The following is a 17,487-nucleotide window of genomic DNA, read 5'->3' as shown; positions in this document are numbered from 1 at the left end:
GCGAGTTCAGTACTTTTAAACTTGGCAGCCAACTGTTCAGGTTTGGCATTGCCATCAGAGAAATCATTGGCCATCCAGATCCATGCCTTATCTGAGCCCGATAGAGGCTTAAGATTCATGGTGGTAGTGATCCAGTGGTTAGCACACACCTTCAGAACTTGCTCTCTTCTCATTAGAACCCGAAGTCTGCCATTAGAGTTGTTTTTCAAGAATTTTAAGATTCCCACCCCACGTTCTTTCCACTGACTGGTGTTTGCATCAAACCGGAACAGTTTGACACGCTGGGAATAAAGAACCTGTTCATCCTCCTCCCCTGTGACAAGATCAACTTTCTCGGGCATTTGAACCACTGGTTCAAACTGGATATCATCATTTTCTTCAGTTTTATACATGTCATCTTCCCCCTGCTCATTTGTGGCATTCATCTTGGTGGGTGTTGACGAGAACAGTTGTTCACCAGCGCCAGAGAAACCTTTGAAACTGGGGTCCTTCTGGCCAAACTGGAAGTCTCCTCCAGAAGACTTTGCCAGGTCTGCAAAGCTAAAAGCATTAGTTTTACCAGATATTAATGGATTTGTCTCAAGCTCTTGACTGACCTCTGGGGGAGTAAAATCATTTTCTTTCACCTTCTGTTTATCAGCAATGCTTTTAAGAAAGCTGGAGGCTGAACCTGAAACCATCTGTTCAGATGAGGTTGAGTTATCGGTTTCATCTTTTGCAGTACTCGGAATTCCAAATGTAAAGCCACCTGCAGGCATAGGCATGGAGAAAGAGAATCCACAAGAACTTGTTGTACTTGGAGCAGACTGGGAAGCTTCAAACTTGAAAGAAGCCACAGAAGTTTCAACTTTGTTTTGCCCAAACTTAAATGAACTGCCAGCTCCAAAAGGTGCTGGGAAGCCAGTTCCGGTCGGCAGGCCTGATGCTGTCTTCATTCCAAAGTTAAAGCTAAAGGTGGAGGGTGATGCAGTAGTAGTACTAGTCCTTTCCACATTAGGATTTGGTGTCTGACAGGCAACACATTTACTGCTAGTGGAATCATTTCTCAACAAACAGGTGTCACACTCCCACTGACCGGCCTTGGAAAATTTTGCTTGTAACTGCCCATCATTCTTTACTAAATCAGCTCCAAAACCTGAAACCGGTACCACAGGAGCTCCTTCTTTTGATTTAGTGATGTTGTTTGGATTTGTACAGGCAACACAATTGTCTGCACCAGCTTCATTTTTTACATAACATACATCACACTCCCATTGATCTGGTTTCTTTGTAAATTGGCTGCCAAATGCAGAACTCACAATGGATTCTGAGTTCTTGCTTGTTGACGCACTTTGCTTTACTATTGTGTCAGCAGGTTTACTAGAATTTGGGCCAAACGTAAAAGATGAAGCGGATGAAGTCCCGAAAGCGCTATATCCAGGAAAGGTGGAGCCAGAACTAGTGGTTTTTGATTCACTTGTCCCAAATTTGAATGAAAAGGGAGTGACTTTTGTTTCGTCAGCTACCATGTCTTGTGTTGTAGAGGAATTGGGATTGGCGCTTTGACAGGAAACGCACCGAATATCATTGGGTTCATTTCTCACACAGCAGACAGTACAATACCATTGACCTTCTTTAAGTGCAAACTTTGCTGTCAAGGTTTCCAGTGGATTAGAAGTTGTTACAACTTCTTTCTTCTCTTGTTGCTTCTCTTGTGATTTCACCACAATGCTTTGGGCTTCTTCAAACCTACTCTTAAACAGCAAAGCCTCATCAATTGTTTTGAAGCGTATGGCTAGTTGCTCAGGCTTAGGCTTTTCATCTGCATAATCAATGGCATTCCATACCCATGATTTATCAGAACCGGCATTTGGTTTCAGTTTCATATCAGTGGTTATGTAGTGATTAGCACATATCTTGAGGACCTGCTCCCGTCTCATTAGGAGTCGAATCTTCGCCGTAGTTGTATGTTTCAAGATTTTAACATTGCCAATGCCCCGTTCCTTCCACTCTTTTGTCTCTGTGTCAAATCTATACAGCTTTGCTCTATTGCAAAAAAACTCCTCCTCATCTTCTTCACCCGTTTTCACATCAACCTTATCAGGAAGTGGTACAATGGGTTCAAAGTGAGGACCATCATCATCATCCTCTTCAACACGAGTGCTATCATTGTCGCTATCCGCTGCATTTTCTTCTTCAGTTACTGACTTTGCGAGACCAAATACTGGCTTGGTAACATCTCCAAACTTAAATGGCTGCTCTACTTTTCCAAACAGACCCAAAGGACCTGTGCTTTGCACTGTATCAGGAAACGAGAAGCTGGATGAATTTTTATTGCCAAAAGTGAAAATACTTGCTTGGCCCAATGTCTGCTCTTGAGTAGGAGGCTTCTCCGGCAAAGTATCAGTCTTAGTAGTTGGGATGTCAGATGTAAGAAGGCCGAGCAAACTTTCACTGTGTTTAGCTTGGGATGCTGAGAAAGTGAAATCTCCATCGTTGGATTTAAAGTTGGAGTTGAATTTAAAGGCAGCTGATGGCATTGACTGTGAAACTGTGCTTGTTCCAAAACTAGGAACTTTTGGGACTTCAGCAGGTGTCTGCTGGGTAAAGGAGAAATTCCCAAGATCCATAGGTTTGCCCTCAATGCTCTCTGGTGGCTGAGCAGGGATTACAGATGGTTTGGTGAAATAACCAGGTTCGGGTAGAGCAGGGTTGGTATTTTGGTGAGTTACACTCTGCCTATAATATTCTTCACTATATGGGGACAGGAGGCTTGTTGCTGGCGATTCAAATCGAAGAGGGGCAGTGAAGCTCTGTTCTTGAGGAGGGAATACGCAGGCAGGGGCGGGTTGGATTGGAGGAGTATGGGTCGGCGGCTGATAGGCATACATATGCTGCTGAGGTGGCAGACGGTTCATACCATACATTGGGCCCTGTGTAAAAATTGAGAAAATCATTTTCAGCGTGATGAGATTTTTCACGCAAATAAGCGACACAATGGTTAGTTTACCTTTGTGGGGGTTACATTGGCAGCTGTGCGCAGGAGATACTGAGAATTGTATGCTGGAGACTGATTGCAATACCCAGAGGGACCTGTGGTGGAAACTTAAACACGAAAGCACATACATGAAGTCATCTTTCATCAACTAGATTCCTATCGCTCTTACTGATAGCTTATCATAAATGAATCAGAATCATCTTTATTTATATGATAGGGGTGTAACGATTTGTTTTAACAACGATTCTATTCGTATCACGATTCGTGGTTGCCGATTTGATTTAAGGACGATATTGGTTCATTTAGAACGATTTGCTGCGAAAACTTTTTTACCTTGCTCTTATCGCGGGAACACTGCGAGATGTGCTCGACGGTCGGTGTTGAAACTAGATGCTGAAACCTGAGTGGATTTTGACTCCCGCTCCTGCCTACTCCAAGAGAGACTGATCCCACCTCTTCCCAATCCCGAGTGAGTTTAAAAATTTAAAAAAATAAAAATCCCACTCCCTTCTACTCCCATAGAGAGTTATCCTATTCCCTCCCAATCCCAAACCCAAATTTGACAGAATCCCAGAACAAATCAATACATTGATGGGGTGAATGAATCGTTACACCCCTAATATCTATCATTATTTTTTTTTTCTGTGTTCCAAATAGTATACTGACCTGTCAGGGGGGCGCCATGGTAGGACTGCACAGGAGTGAAAGTCTCCTGGAGCCCTTCAGCGCCATAGCTCTCGGGATACATTTTGTGATGAGGAGAGCTCACATTTGCTGAAGAGTTGTTTCTTAGGTCATGGACCTCGTTCTGAAAAAAGAAAAGCCTCATGACTCAGTTTGATGCAACTCAGGCATTCGATAGAAAAGGGCTTTGAATTATGTCTAACAAAAGTATTGTTAGGTCCCAGACGAGAGACCGCCATAGAAGGTTTAATGGACCATGAATAAGTAACAGATGTGAAACTGAAATAGTCATTTATCATTATTGTAGTGAAAGTAGTGTGAGCGTGCACACACACACACAAATATTAAACGGAAAACAAAATTAATTCATTAACAGACCCGTACAACTCAGTGGCCGCTTTATGGTCAAACATGAGGTTGCACAAAATGATAAAAATATGACTAATATGTCTAATAAATAAAATTAGAAGTAAGAGCAGATCTTTGCTTCTCCTGTATTAAATGTAACTTAAAGCACTGTAAATTAAATTGACTAATACTGACTGGATTAATCTCACAGGCTGACCTTAAGGGCTTCAACTTGCTGACACAGCATTTGGAGGAGACTTTTCTGGTCCTCCACCCAGTGTGGTGGTGTCTTTGGAGAAATCTGAAACATGGTGTAAATAGTAGTGCATCTTTTAATCATAAAACTATTTAAGATGGTATTTAAGTAATACGTTATTAAGTTACTGGAGCCTACCAGGTGTCTTTTGGAAGGAGAGACGATGCTTTTGCTTGGGGAGGGAGTGGAAAATTTTATGTGGGATATGGTGGCACTGGAATCTGCGGGATAACCAGGGCTTGAATGGGCTGGTCCTCTATAACTATCATTCTTCTCCTGTTCTTCATCCTCTCCATTCTCGCCAAGTTGCTGGTTCACATCATTAAGACGGTCCACAACATCCTCCATGGACACCGGAAGCTAGAATACAATACAGAGGCAAAGGTTTATAAAAGCTTTCCGAACTTAGGAACACTCAACTGGCTAAGAAAAAAAGTATTACTTTTTCAACTTCATCCGCATTGGCGTTGTAGATCTTTGAGAGGTAAACCCTGAATTTCTTCAGAAAAGTGATGCACCTGTCCTGTGTCTCCTCAACTCCATTGCTGGCCTCCTCAGATAGCCGCTGGTAGATCTGTCAAGAAAACAAAACATTATACAGTCATGTAAACATGCACAGGAATCAGACAGAGGATCATTCAGATATCCAAACTACATGTGAGGCATTTGTATCGGATATTGTTGATCCACAACAAATAATTTTATCTGAAAAAGCTGGCAGAAGACCTCAGCACAATGAGAGCAAACAGAACATAAAAAAAAAAAAAAAAAAAATGAAAGAGTAGACTGTCCTGTTACTAATGTAACTGTAACAATGTACAGTAATCCCTTCCTAAATCGCAGTTCATTTATTGCGGATTCGTGTTTGCCGATTCGATATTGGTTCATTTAGAACAATATGATATAAAACCATTCAGTGGGTTGAACCCACTTGAGTAACCTTTTAGCGAAATATTCAACCAGTGTGACTGTGAAACAAATACCTCAATACTGGACAGTGCAGGTGAAATGTTCTAGATTTCTAGTTTCTTAGCAGGTATAATTATGGTCATTACATATATCATATGGTTTAAAGTATATTTACGACTACATAAGTATGAGTAAACCAGAAATCAATGTTTTTTTAATTGAAATTATCAAAATAAATTATATATAGTACTTATCCATTTGGTTATATTGAAATTATCAACACAAATTCTATACAATAATGTTTCTATATTACATAACGCCATATGGTTATAAGGCAGGCATAAAACCAGATGACCAACCTGAGCCAAAAGCCAGGCAGATGACAAGTTATTGATTGATTCCAAAGTTGCAATGGCCTCCTCTGTCTTGCCTTCGATGTCAAGCAGAGTTGCATAAGCTATTTTGGCTTCTTCTTCAAAACCCTTCACAGAGGAGACCTGGGCAGGAGAGAAGTTGCGTGTATTTAATTATGGTATGCTGTTGGACTTAATGCAATGTGATCTTTTGTCTCAAGGCTAGACAGTCAATGGGTTTCAATAAGACCAAGATAAAAGTGAATCAAGAAGACAACTAGGAGTATTAACCTGAATATCCTTGGATGGAAAGTGTATGTAGAGGGGGTCGAGGGGTTCTGGTATGCTTCTTCTGCTTTTAATCTTGTCCAACAGTGGGAGGACAACTTTCCAATAGTGGACACTGCGGCTGACGTACTCCTTCTGGTCATAGTACGAGTTACTGCTATCACCCTGTCTCATTAAACAAAGAGTGGACACCAACATGAGCAAATGAGTCTGCCACAGGAGCTTAATATGCAAACAGTTTTTCAAACAAGCAACACCACATGTACTCACAGTCTGGCTGAGACACTGAGCCCAGTAGATGGCCTGTGCTGGATGCAACCCATGTTTCTCTCCGGCTCGCAATGTGCTCATTCCATGCTGTACTATCATTCGAAATTTGGCTGACATGCCAGGACTACAACAAAAAAAGCATGTGTATTATTAAAAAAGAAAATCATTAAATTGCACAAATTTCAGTTAAGTCAATCAGGCACCGTGTCCCAGTTATTCATTCCAACAGCATGAACATGGGAAACAATTTTAAGTAAATACTTGAGGTAGGTTAGACACTCACGCAGCTCGTTTGTGAATGAGGCTATAGATGGCATCCCACCACTCCCTCTGTCTCTCTGTGGTCAAGAGGCGAAGGAGGGGAAGAGGGAGGCAGCGAGGCTCATACAGCTGCTGTTGCTTTATGCCGCTGTTTATCTTTGCCGTTTCCTGTAGCTGACTATGGCAGCAGAACACCACGCCATGTATAAACACCTGCAAGACAAGAAGCAATTAACTAGTCAGACTTTATTAAAAGATGTGATTGTGTTATAGAATAGGTGCCGGGGGAGAGGGACAGGAATAGGTGAATGTAGTTTGTAGACTTAAGTAAAATGAGCAGGGACTGCTGCCACTGACCTCCAAATCCAGAAGGCAGATGGACTCTGGTGCATTTGTGTCCAATTTGGAAGTTTCTAGGGTAAGTCTGGGGAAAAGTTGCTGTAGCCAGGGCCTCAAGGATGGCCTTTGGCCTAAAATGGCCCACTGCAACCCTAACCAGCTCAGATGTTGCAAGTCACCGCAATACAACAGGATAGAACCTACAGAGGAAGCATTTAATTCATTTCACTGTACATTGATTGTATATTTAAACATAGTGACATGCAATATTGATTGATTCTATTGCAATTAGGCTGTTGTATTGGCCTTTGCACACTGACATGTGTCAGACAAGATAACCCAAATGTAATACAGTGGAACCTCAGGTTACGACTTTCATTTCATGACCCAGTTTGTGATCTGAGGTAATGTTTCCCATTCAAATGAATGGAAGTGCAATTAATCCGTTCCATTGGAGCCTTTCTGACTGTTTAGCCCAGTGTTTACTTGTTTAGATAAAGTTATCCGTGATGAAATCGCACCTACTTCAGTGTTCATTCATAAAAACCGTGGCGTCTCCTGCTAGCATCTGTGGTTGGGCGAATACGCATAGGTGGAACTTACACCTAGCAGACACATACTTTGCAATTTTTACACGAATGTGCCAACTTTAAACATTGGTGGTCTTCATTAAAGAGATACGACAATTCAACAACATATATACTCTAGATAGTCTTTTTTTTTTCTTAAAGAAAATTAAATTATTGTTAGACTTTTACCACGTCAACCACAAACACAGCCTCTATAAGAGTTGTGATGGGATGATTTAGTATGCAGAGACAGAACTTCTACCTAGCGCACACATGCGTAGATAGCTATTTTGATGTGACTAAGCTAACATTAACCTTTGGTTGTCTTAATTAAAAGGAGACACTATATTTCAATATATAACACACACCGTAAATAGTATATTTTGCTGAAAATAAAATGATTTTCTGACTTCTTTTACCACAACCATCACAAATGCGGCAGCTATTAAATTTGTGATTGGATGATCTAGATGCAGAGGCGGAACTTGCACCTACAGTGCAACAGCATTCCGCCTTACGCCGCAGAGCTGACAACTAGTTTTCAGCTTACAGCAATGTGTTATGCACACAGTCAATGATCGTTACACAGCGCGAGAAAAAGCACATCATCAATCCTTCCGTTCACGCATACCAAAACCATTCGCAAATCAAAAACAGTACGTAAACAGAGGTAATTTTTCTATGAAAATTTTGGACGTAACCTGAATTGTTTAAAAATGGGTCTTTCGTAACACGAGGTTCCGCTGTATTTCAAGATTAGTATTGCATCAATGTCCTTCACAAAACAACATTTTTCAGTTAATATTTGCCATTTGTTTCTGTAGTTCTGTACCTGCATCGCACTTGGCTAGCAGAGAGATTTCTGGAGCTTGTGCACTAATAAAACGGATGTCATCATTAGCAATGAAAGAGGATCCAGTAGAGGCCTGCGTTCCAAACAGTAGTTCAACTAAAGAGTCCTGACCGCTACGGTTCCCAAATGCCTCCACCACCTATGTATGCACAAAAACAACACAGTCATGATCTGTTTACACGTTTGCGACACAAACATCAGACAGTAGTACACTGACGGACCACACAGATAAACCAAAATCATGCAACATCAGCAGTGAAAAAAATCATACCTCTCTGATCAAGCTGCATGAATCAGTGCTGAGATTGAGCAGCATGTGGCCAGCTTGACTCTGTCTGTCGTTAGCCAGCAGCTCTAGAAGCTGCGGGGCTGACTGATCTCTCTTGGTCACCTTTGGCTTGGGTCTGGGAACCTGGTGGGCAGACAAAAAAAAACAAAAAACAATCTCAATCGGAGTATGCTATCAGTGGCTTCTAAATCTCTTCCGTGTCTAGCAAGAATAACTGCTGACAGTAAAACATTCTGGAAGAAAGCTGTCAAAATGTTACAAATAAGATGAGAAACCTTTGGTGGAGATGTCAAGCTGTCATTCAGTTTGAGGCATTTAGCTAAATCTAAGCATGTCAAACTGCAGCAGATTGGATGTAACAGAGTTGTTCTAACTGGTTCATCTTGGGAAAGAGAATGAAGTTAGGAGCATGCTTTCTGAGGCTTTCAAGGGACTTATTTGGCATAGACTTACATGACACATTTTCTCATTGCTTAATTAAGTTCAAGGGTGACATTGGATGCATGCACATTTTACATTACCAGTGACAATACTGATAACCGATCATTTAAATGTATTACTAAAAGAAAAAAAAAATCCAGCTACATTCACCTAATGCATTGAAACGTGTTATCAAATGTAATAAAAACCATTGTACGGTGATATGATTAATTCATTCCACGACCACGCTTGCAACTCAAATCACTCACCTCAAATAATTTCCCCCCATTTAAATGCATGGAAATGCCACTAATCGGTTCCACACTATTTTTACGCATTTATTAGTGAATGAGGCCCAATATTGTTGACCCAGGCTTCATAGGCATTACTGCAACCATTGTTTCGTGTGCCACAGAGCACAGCTACCTACCCTTTATTGCATGTACAGAATTTGTGTGCATGTACAGAATTTGTGTTATTGCATGTACAGAATTTGTGAATTTGTGTGTGTTTGTGAATTTGTGGTTCCGTACCTGCAGGGCCAGCAAATAGCAGAGTGCCGTCAGGTCAATGACAGCCCTCCATGTCTGGTGGCGTTCCTGAGCCAGCTTCAAGAGAAGTGTACCAGCGTGCAGGTACAGGTGAGCTCGCATCTCCACAAACACTTCACAAAGATCATCTGTGTACTGGCCTGCAACACTGCTCAGCTTCTGCATTGTGCGGTCAAAACTGCGTGCATGCAAGAAGACGAAAGCGAGAGCAGTTCAAAAATATTTTAAATCAACAATCGTAATCTACTACGCTACAGAGTCTCACTGAGGGCATAGATAAAGTTAGGTGTTCCTTCTGACCACATACAACATATTCTAACTAAACCTTCGTCTTGGCGAAACAGTTTCCCAGCATCCGCCTGCAACTTTATAGTAAACTGGAATTTCACTTCCACAAGTCATACACACTTACCATGTGAGAGCATCAAGGCAGGACTGGACAGTGCTTCCAGATAGTGTGATTCTCACAAGGTTGCAGTGAGCCAAGAGCAGCTCTCTCTGAAGACGTCGACACATCTTGTCATTGCTGGACATGCTGGGCTGAGCCAGGTAGTCCTGAAACAGTTGGTTCAAATGGATTTTCGTCAATCGGCAATGGGTTTTGACCGCGAGCCAGTTTGGACAATTAATGTATTTTTTTACACTTGGTGAAAACATTATAACAATAGCAACATGACAAGCTTTGCCAAAACGGAAGGTGTGTCAAAATACCGAGTCTGGTTGGAACGGCCATTTCAACCAAAGTACACCGCAGAAAGAAAATTAGATGATGGTTTCCAGAGAACCGTTTTTTGTTGTTTTTGAAACAAAAAGTGCCTTTTTGGGGAAGGTTTTCATGTTATATCGCCTATATAAAATCTGGTAAAAAAAAAAGCATCTTCAGATTAGACTACTGGTAAAACAAAATATTTCTCAACATATCTCCTTGACTGTCTCATGTCATCTGCTACTTTGGGAACTCCTTCACTGATTGGCTGACAAGTTTCAGGTAAAAATACCTATCAATCGCTCGTACATGCCCAAATCCCGAGACGTCGACGTGTCAAAATTACTGTGACATTTGCTCCGCCTGTGTGGAGTTTGCATGTTCTCCCCGTGCCTTGTGTGGATTTTCTCCGGGCACTCCGGTTTCCTCCCACATCCCAAAAACATCCGTGGTAGGTTGATTGAAGACTCTAAATTGCCCCTAAGTGTGAATGTGAGTGCGAATGGTTGTTTGTTTATATGTGCCCTGTGATTGGCTGGAAACCAGTTCAGGATGTACCCCGCCTCCTGCCCGAAGATAGCTGGGATAGGCTCCAGCACACTCGTGACCCTAGTGAGGATAAGCGGCTCAGAAAATGGATGGATTTCTAACAACGTCATTTGGGCTAAAAACTCGACTTAACTAGCACAAATGGAACATTTTTGGTGAGACGTGTGGACAGTAGGTCATGTACTTTAGCAAATGTCTTTTCATGAATGTATTAATTATGGAGGATTTTAGAGGCGTTTGAAGTGCTCATTCAATCTTTTTTTTTAAATTTATTTATTATTTTTTTTAAATTCCACAAACATGGCAGCCACTTGTCATGTTAATAATTAGATTAAGGTTATATGTGTCATCTTAACAGTTATCTTTTTATTATTGCCAGGTCCCACTGACACACCAAAAACTATATCCCAGTACAGTTTTACCAAATCCTCCATTAGAGGCCATGCTGACCTGAAGTGTCTGCACCACTACAGTGTACCAGTCCAGACTGTGGCGCATCAAGCCCCTCCTCTCAGTGGCCAAGCAGTGCTTAACTGCCTCTTCCAGTCGACCGTCCTGACAAAAAAGCTGGACCAGCTTCACGTTGACATGCGCGTCTCCTGGTCGTGCTCCCAGCTCAGCCTGAAGGAGGTCAAACAGTTGATTCCAGCCTTGCTGACCTTGACGACTCAACAGACGTTCCTTCACATATGGGAGGAGATTGGAAAAGTAGTCAGTACGACATTGGGATTTTATGTTTCAGCCTGTCTGCTGCTTTTGACCAAATGAAGCTGAAGCGTGGTGAAGCAGTGTTTCGACACTTGGTTCAAACATGCCAAAAATCATGCGATCACTGTGAACGAGGCCTGGTTATGTCACAATAGTGTGGAACTGGGTGGGTGAGTCCATAGGTCAGTTAAAAAGACTTCAAATGTGTCAGAATCATGAGCCAAATGGTGCCTTTTTTGAGAGATTTGCTAGCATTATTGATACATCATAGAGCCGATACCTGAAAATGTTGCCGGGCACACTGTCAGCCTGTCTCAACCTGGGAGGACGGCACGTGTTCGAGCCCATGAGTGGTTGGACCGTGTAGGATCACAGTCGTTACTCAAAGTTGTAAATACATTTTTTAGCCGATTAATTGATAAAATAGCCTAGTCACTTCCAATGCCAATTTCATGAATTTTATCAACTACACATGTCTCTTTGCTGTGCTATATTTATTCCTTACTATGTATTTTAACAACATTTGCAGTGTTTGTTCATTCTCTGTGTGCCACATTCTCTAACTTAGGAATTAATTAAAAATGATCAATAAGATTACGATGTCAGTTTCTGTGTTTAGCAAGCTTTACAATACCAACTTTTTCAAAATGGGATAGAGATTAAGAAAGTCAGAGCTTGCGACATCTCCTGATGAATTTTTAATCTTGTGACTTTAAGGCCTCACACATTGGCTGAGATGCATCAGACGGACGTCCATTTATAGGAAAACAGGAGCGCGGTTTATGCAGATTGCAGCTTGCGGGGACGAGGTCGTCATTTAGAATGAATTATGATTCACAAACATTATGCATGGTGGTGCGAAGAAAATTGGCAAGTACGCAATTCGTACCACAAACGTTCAGAAGTTGACTGATGCTCGCTGATCGAGGTCTGGGAGGAGATCCCTCAGGAGACCATCCGTTGTCTCATCAGGAGCATGCCCAGTCATTGTACAGAGTGCAGACAGGCACGTGGAGGGTACGGGGACACACACACACAACTGAGTCTCATTTGGACTCGCTTGAGGGATTTCCACAGAAGTTGGATCAGTCTGTGATCTGATTTTCCACTTTTGTTTTGAGTATGATTCTCAACACAGACCTCCATGGGATGAGGATAGATTTCTATGAATCATTCTTATGTTATTTTGTTCTCACCACATTTCACTATGTAATGAATAAAGATTTTCAACCGGAATCTCATTCATTGGGATTAAGTTGTGTTGTTTAAGTGTTCCCTTAATTCTTGTTAGCAGCATAGCAGAGTTTTCGTTGAAAAGGCCTGTAAAACGAGTTCCGAAGAAATGGAGCCTCACCTTCAGGTTGAAGACTGTTGGGTTCCCTGGCAACAACTTGGCAGCCTTGTCCACCCAAAACTCTGCTCTGCTGTCACTTTCCTCTTTGCTAACCAGTAACTCAGCCACTTTCAGCACCAGGTCTCTCTGGGCCGGGTTCAAGTCCACAGAGCGCTGCGTACAGAGTACAGAAAACATTTAGTCTTGCAACTTGAGTTTATTTCAAGGTTGACCGTGTGTTAGATGAGGAGAGAGCAGTGTCATGGGGACAATGAGTAAGGGTTAGCTAAATTAAAATCATCTGGTGATGAATCAAAAGGGGCATATGTCGTGCTTTTTTTAGGAAAGCATTTTGAAAACATGGGCTGATTTACACATTTACACAATTTACTATAAGACTGGCAATCAATGTGGCCATCCTACCTTGTAACATCCTACCGCCCTGTTGACGTCTCCCTCTCTCTCATAGAGCTGTCCGAGGAATTTGTGCGCTTTGGGATCTCTCTCCTGGACTTTGAGATACTCTGATACATGTCTAAGGATACAAAAAACAACATTATGTTTAAGACAACACTGCATAATTCTGAGTATTGCTGCATGATATAATGTTTGAGTACCGTCATCGCGATGTGCACATGCGCAAGTCACATCGCAAAGTCCTGGGAAATGTTGGTGTATTGATATGCTGTCAATAAAGTATTCAAAGCTCCTGTTTTCCATCTTTTGTTTGGCCATTTTTGGGAGAGGGGGGTTGTAAATTTGGCTGTGGAGTGGAACCATGATTACTAATGACTGCAACAAAAAAGGAGGGGGCGCTTGCCGGTCTCGATTGACACGCCAGCATACTAGCAAAATATTCTATGATTTCTTCATGTCACACTACACGGAGGATATCCCCCAAAAAACGCTAGACTTTTCATTTTGGCATCATAGGGCCACATCGTTGGTCGTGGATTATGAAACACTTGAAGGAGTTTTGTCGTTACTGACAAAATATGTCAGGCCGATCTGCGAAATAAGCCACCACAGCAAATCGAGCCAATAATGGGGCTAAAATCTTGTAGTCTGATCCAAGCATAACATGCACTCAGCAATGTATGTTGTTTAAACTAATGCTCTCAAATATAGAAATATTAATGCATATTATACGTGTAAAATTACAGATTGATTAAAACATTTAAAAAAAATAAACTGTGTTAGGAATGTGCTAAAACTGCTAATATACACACTACAGTATAATTGGCCATTGAAAGAAAAGATTTTAAATTCATGTCTGACTGGACACTTACCTGCTCAATACTATAGTACATTTAAAGAGGTAGACTTCACACAGATAACTGTATAACTCTGCGTTCTGTTGAGCATAGTTTATTTTCTACAGAAGCGATTATAAACTCTCCAAAAAAGACATGGAGGAAAAAAGACAAATGTGTGCTGTTTTTTCACATCACAATATATATCACGTGGTTACAAAACAAATCGCAATGTCATTTTTTTACAATATCGTGCAGCCCTAATTCAGAGTATTTTTTGGTCCTCATGCTTACCTTTTAGCCAGCTCATACTCCTTTGCTTCAAAATAAAGTTTAGCAAATAAAAAGCCTTTGACAGGGCGCTGTAAATGAAGAACATACAGCGAGATCACAATTCAGCAACAAGCACAACCACATTTAATCTGTAAAATCTTTTCATTTGGCTAGCTCGGTTACTGGATACATTACAGAAAGTATATGACATTAAATATATTGGTAAGAAAAGCCACAGAGTGATAAGATAGGAAATTGGGTTATCCAATATTTTGTCAAACTGTCCTCTTGATGTGGGTGAGGAAATTCAAAACCTAGATCATGTCGTACCTAAGGATTGGATGGATGACAAAGACATCTATTGTCAGCGCTGTAAAACATATTGCCAGGCTGACACGCTGATTAGAAAGGTTTGTGCTCGGATTTTGTAAAGTGTTCACTGTTCAGGACCTATAGTACTGCTCAGCTGTGGTCCAACTGTAAGAAGTTGAGTATGCGGCTGGCGGAGGCTTAAAGTTGCCTACAATAATGCACTGAGGCTTCTGCTTCGAGTCCCAAGGTGGCATAGTGTCAATCAATTGTTTGTCTCCGCAAGGGTGCCAATGTTTGAGGCACAATTGAGACATCTGATTTATAGCTTTATGTGTCAACTGAACAAGGCACAGTCCAATGAAAAGCTGGCATAGATTTAACTCTAAGCTTAGCTGGCATTGGTGCAATGGTTTGTTCAAATTTTAATATGTAGAGTTTTGTATGTTGTATATTTTTATCCTGTATTTTATTTTCTCTCTTTATCCTTGTACGCTTTTGTTGTATATGGAAGTGTCTGCAGTTAAGATTACCGTTTATAATGTAATTTCAGACGTAAGTATTGAAATACGGGGGTGTCCTCAAAGACCTCCATTAACAACTGTGGTAACTTACTCTTACTTTTGTATTCAGTAAACACATTTTAAGTTGAAAACAAAACAAACAAAACAAACACACTAAAATATGGGTTTAAGTCTCATGCTGTGTTGAGCACAAAGGGGAAAAAATGGGTTTAAAGTGAGTCTTAAAAATGGACAGCACACCAGGACATCATTCTAGTTTGGGACCAGCGACAGAAAAAAAAAAACGATTTTCTCTGAGCATCCGCTTAGACTTCAGTACCTCCAGGAGTAGCTTGTCAGCTGACCTGAGAAGTGTAGAGATGGAGTGGCTCAGAGGTGTAAAGCGGGGCGAGACCATTTGGAGATTTGAAAACGGATAGCAGAATCTGAAAATGAACTCGAACGTTTTCTAAATTATGAAACACAAGTAAATAAATACTCTGCAACTTTCCAGTGTTAGCCTCCAAAAAATACAAAATGGTGTCAGTAATGTCACTGAAAACATCAACGGGTTGCTGTACCGTTTGTGTGCAAATGTCTATTGTTTAAAGGGCTATAACATGCCGACATCGATGTTACTTTTGTTAGCCTGTCTATGTCATTTCCACTGTGCGTTAGCATTAAGTTAGCTGACTTTTACAAGACAAAGTTATGTGGTTTGGTTAAATAGACACGTCATTCTTTTTGTCCTATCTTTCCTCAAAGCTCACGATGTCATCGAAATAAATACAGTGACACTTTTGCATTGAAATCAGCATAATTCATAATCAATGGAAAATGTATTCACTCAATTTTGACCTGCACACAATCAGACACGGGTGAGCCAAGATATACTTTTGTCAATCATCTGCTCAGGTCCTAGGGTGGACAGTAATTTCAGGGACACATGAACATTTTTTAATATGATCATGAAACTAGTACTTGATCAAAATGACTTGGCGTGGACAACAAAACAATTTGTTTAACACTTATTATTGCACACTGTATGTAGTTAGGAGAGCAGTGGGCGAGACCTGCCAAAATCACGTACCTGTACATCCAATGAAATATAAAATGAAGGAAACTCATTTAATGAAACTTTATGTGTGCAGATGTTTGACCACTTATAAGTCTCCAGTTTCACTTGCCTGCTACATATTCATGAGTGATTCTGAGGTCACCAAACGCATTTCATAGTGATATTATTGACCATCATACTTTTATATATTTGGTCATTAACACTATACATATGTTTAAAATTGACACACTTGCTCCCAACAGTCCATGTTGAAATGTTATTTATTTATTTATTTTGGTCAGTCAAGTCTACAAGGTAGCTGCTACCAGTGCTCCGTAGCTAGCCGCCGTGGCCAGCCCACGCCGCGCGCTTTCTCGGCATTCAAGGGGACGGGCGACACGGGTCGTCGTCATCGAGCCGGTTAGCTAAAACTGACCTCGGTCGACCGGTAGGAACCGCGGCGACGGAAGTGACCGTCAAACTAGCGCTAACATTTGTTTTAGGGACTTATTGGGGCTGTCGCCAAGAGATTGACGGAGGTTAGCATGCTAACGTTAGCCGCCGCAGCAGCCGGCTCCACTTACCTCCTTGAGTGAGGGCGAGGACGTCTGTGCGCAGGCGACGTACCGGTCCACTTCAGTTTTACTTCGCCGCATGGCTCTTGAGCAAAGGGCACTAAAGCGGTCGGTAATGTTGCATAGATTGTGATCCGTCACAAATTATAAAGGCGGACATGAGTAGAGTGGTCACGCCGTCACGTAACCCGCTCGTGATATCATCGCGCAGGCTCGCCAACGTCAAATGGCAGAGGCGTCACGTGGGTCAAGGCCTGACTCGAATCGGCCAACTTGTCCAATCAAAGTTGAGCATTCGGATGACGCAGGTGACGTAGTTTCATTTTTGAGGACTGAACTGAACGTTGAAAGTTGGAGACTGTTGAATAATAACACTTGACACGCAAATGACTCACAGGCAATATATATATATATTTTAGCTCCACTAATGCATTTGGGCTTCCTTGAGGTAACTGAGACGGGTCAAGGTTTACATCACATTCCCAATACAGTTTTACAACAAACTAACAATCTCAACAGTACACACACACACACACAAAAAAAACATCACACGTAATTTAAATACTGCACGTTTATTATGCTGAGCTGACAGAATGATCTTTCATCGAATGAATAACTGCATTATACCAGTGGTGTCCAAACCTTTTCCTCCAAGGGCTGCATGAATAAAATCTAAAAGATGCAAGGACCACTTTCACATTCTTTGTACTTATTAAACATTAAACTAATCCATCAAGCAATTATATATTGTTTCAATTATATTTATTTTGGAAAAACGGCTGCATTATGTATTTCACAAATTGGACCTTGACGTGGAGCAGAAAGTACAGCAATTTGCAATTCTCGTGATTTGC

General features: G+C 41.3%; 1 protein-coding gene across 3 annotated transcripts in view; it reads right to left on the bottom strand.

Annotated features, from left to right (window-relative positions):
• Positions 1–16,845, bottom strand: part of ranbp2 (RAN binding protein 2) — a 28,332-nt gene extending 11,487 nt beyond the window's left edge. For 2 of the 3 annotated variants that reach the window (XM_061691258.1, XM_061691256.1), the window contains exons 1-20: positions 16,643–16,845; positions 14,211–14,278; positions 13,087–13,198; positions 12,685–12,837; positions 11,073–11,303; positions 9,780–9,922; positions 9,350–9,545; positions 8,379–8,519; positions 8,087–8,246; positions 6,704–6,885; positions 6,369–6,559; positions 6,086–6,209; positions 5,819–5,980; positions 5,534–5,671; positions 4,708–4,839; positions 4,404–4,625; positions 4,227–4,310; positions 3,644–3,785; positions 2,990–3,084; positions 1–2,912 (exon numbers count right to left, since the gene is read on the bottom strand). The exon at positions 1–2,912 is cut by the window's left edge and continues 1,298 nt beyond it. In XM_061691258.1, the coding sequence (XP_061547242.1) occupies positions 1–2,912; positions 2,990–3,084; positions 3,644–3,785; positions 4,227–4,310; positions 4,404–4,625; positions 4,708–4,839; positions 5,534–5,671; positions 5,819–5,980; positions 6,086–6,209; positions 6,369–6,559; positions 6,704–6,885; positions 8,087–8,246; positions 8,379–8,519; positions 9,350–9,545; positions 9,780–9,922; positions 11,073–11,303; positions 12,685–12,837; positions 13,087–13,198; positions 14,211–14,278; positions 16,643–16,714 (5,660 nt within the window). In that variant the 5' untranslated portion in view covers positions 16,715–16,845. The remainder of the gene's footprint in view (positions 2,913–2,989; positions 3,085–3,643; positions 3,786–4,226; positions 4,311–4,403; positions 4,626–4,707; positions 4,840–5,533; positions 5,672–5,818; positions 5,981–6,085; positions 6,210–6,368; positions 6,560–6,703; positions 6,886–8,086; positions 8,247–8,378; positions 8,520–9,349; positions 9,546–9,779; positions 9,923–11,072; positions 11,304–12,684; positions 12,838–13,086; positions 13,199–14,210; positions 14,279–16,642) is intronic. The other variant, XM_061691257.1, reaches the window with a different exon arrangement.
• Positions 16,846–17,487: the final 642 nt, after the last annotated feature.

This window comes from Phycodurus eques, chromosome 12 (genome assembly GCF_024500275.1).
Source record: "Phycodurus eques isolate BA_2022a chromosome 12, UOR_Pequ_1.1, whole genome shotgun sequence".
Lineage (NCBI taxonomy): Eukaryota > Metazoa > Chordata > Actinopteri > Syngnathiformes > Syngnathidae > Phycodurus > Phycodurus eques.
This window is presented reverse-complemented; position numbering and strand designations above follow the sequence as displayed.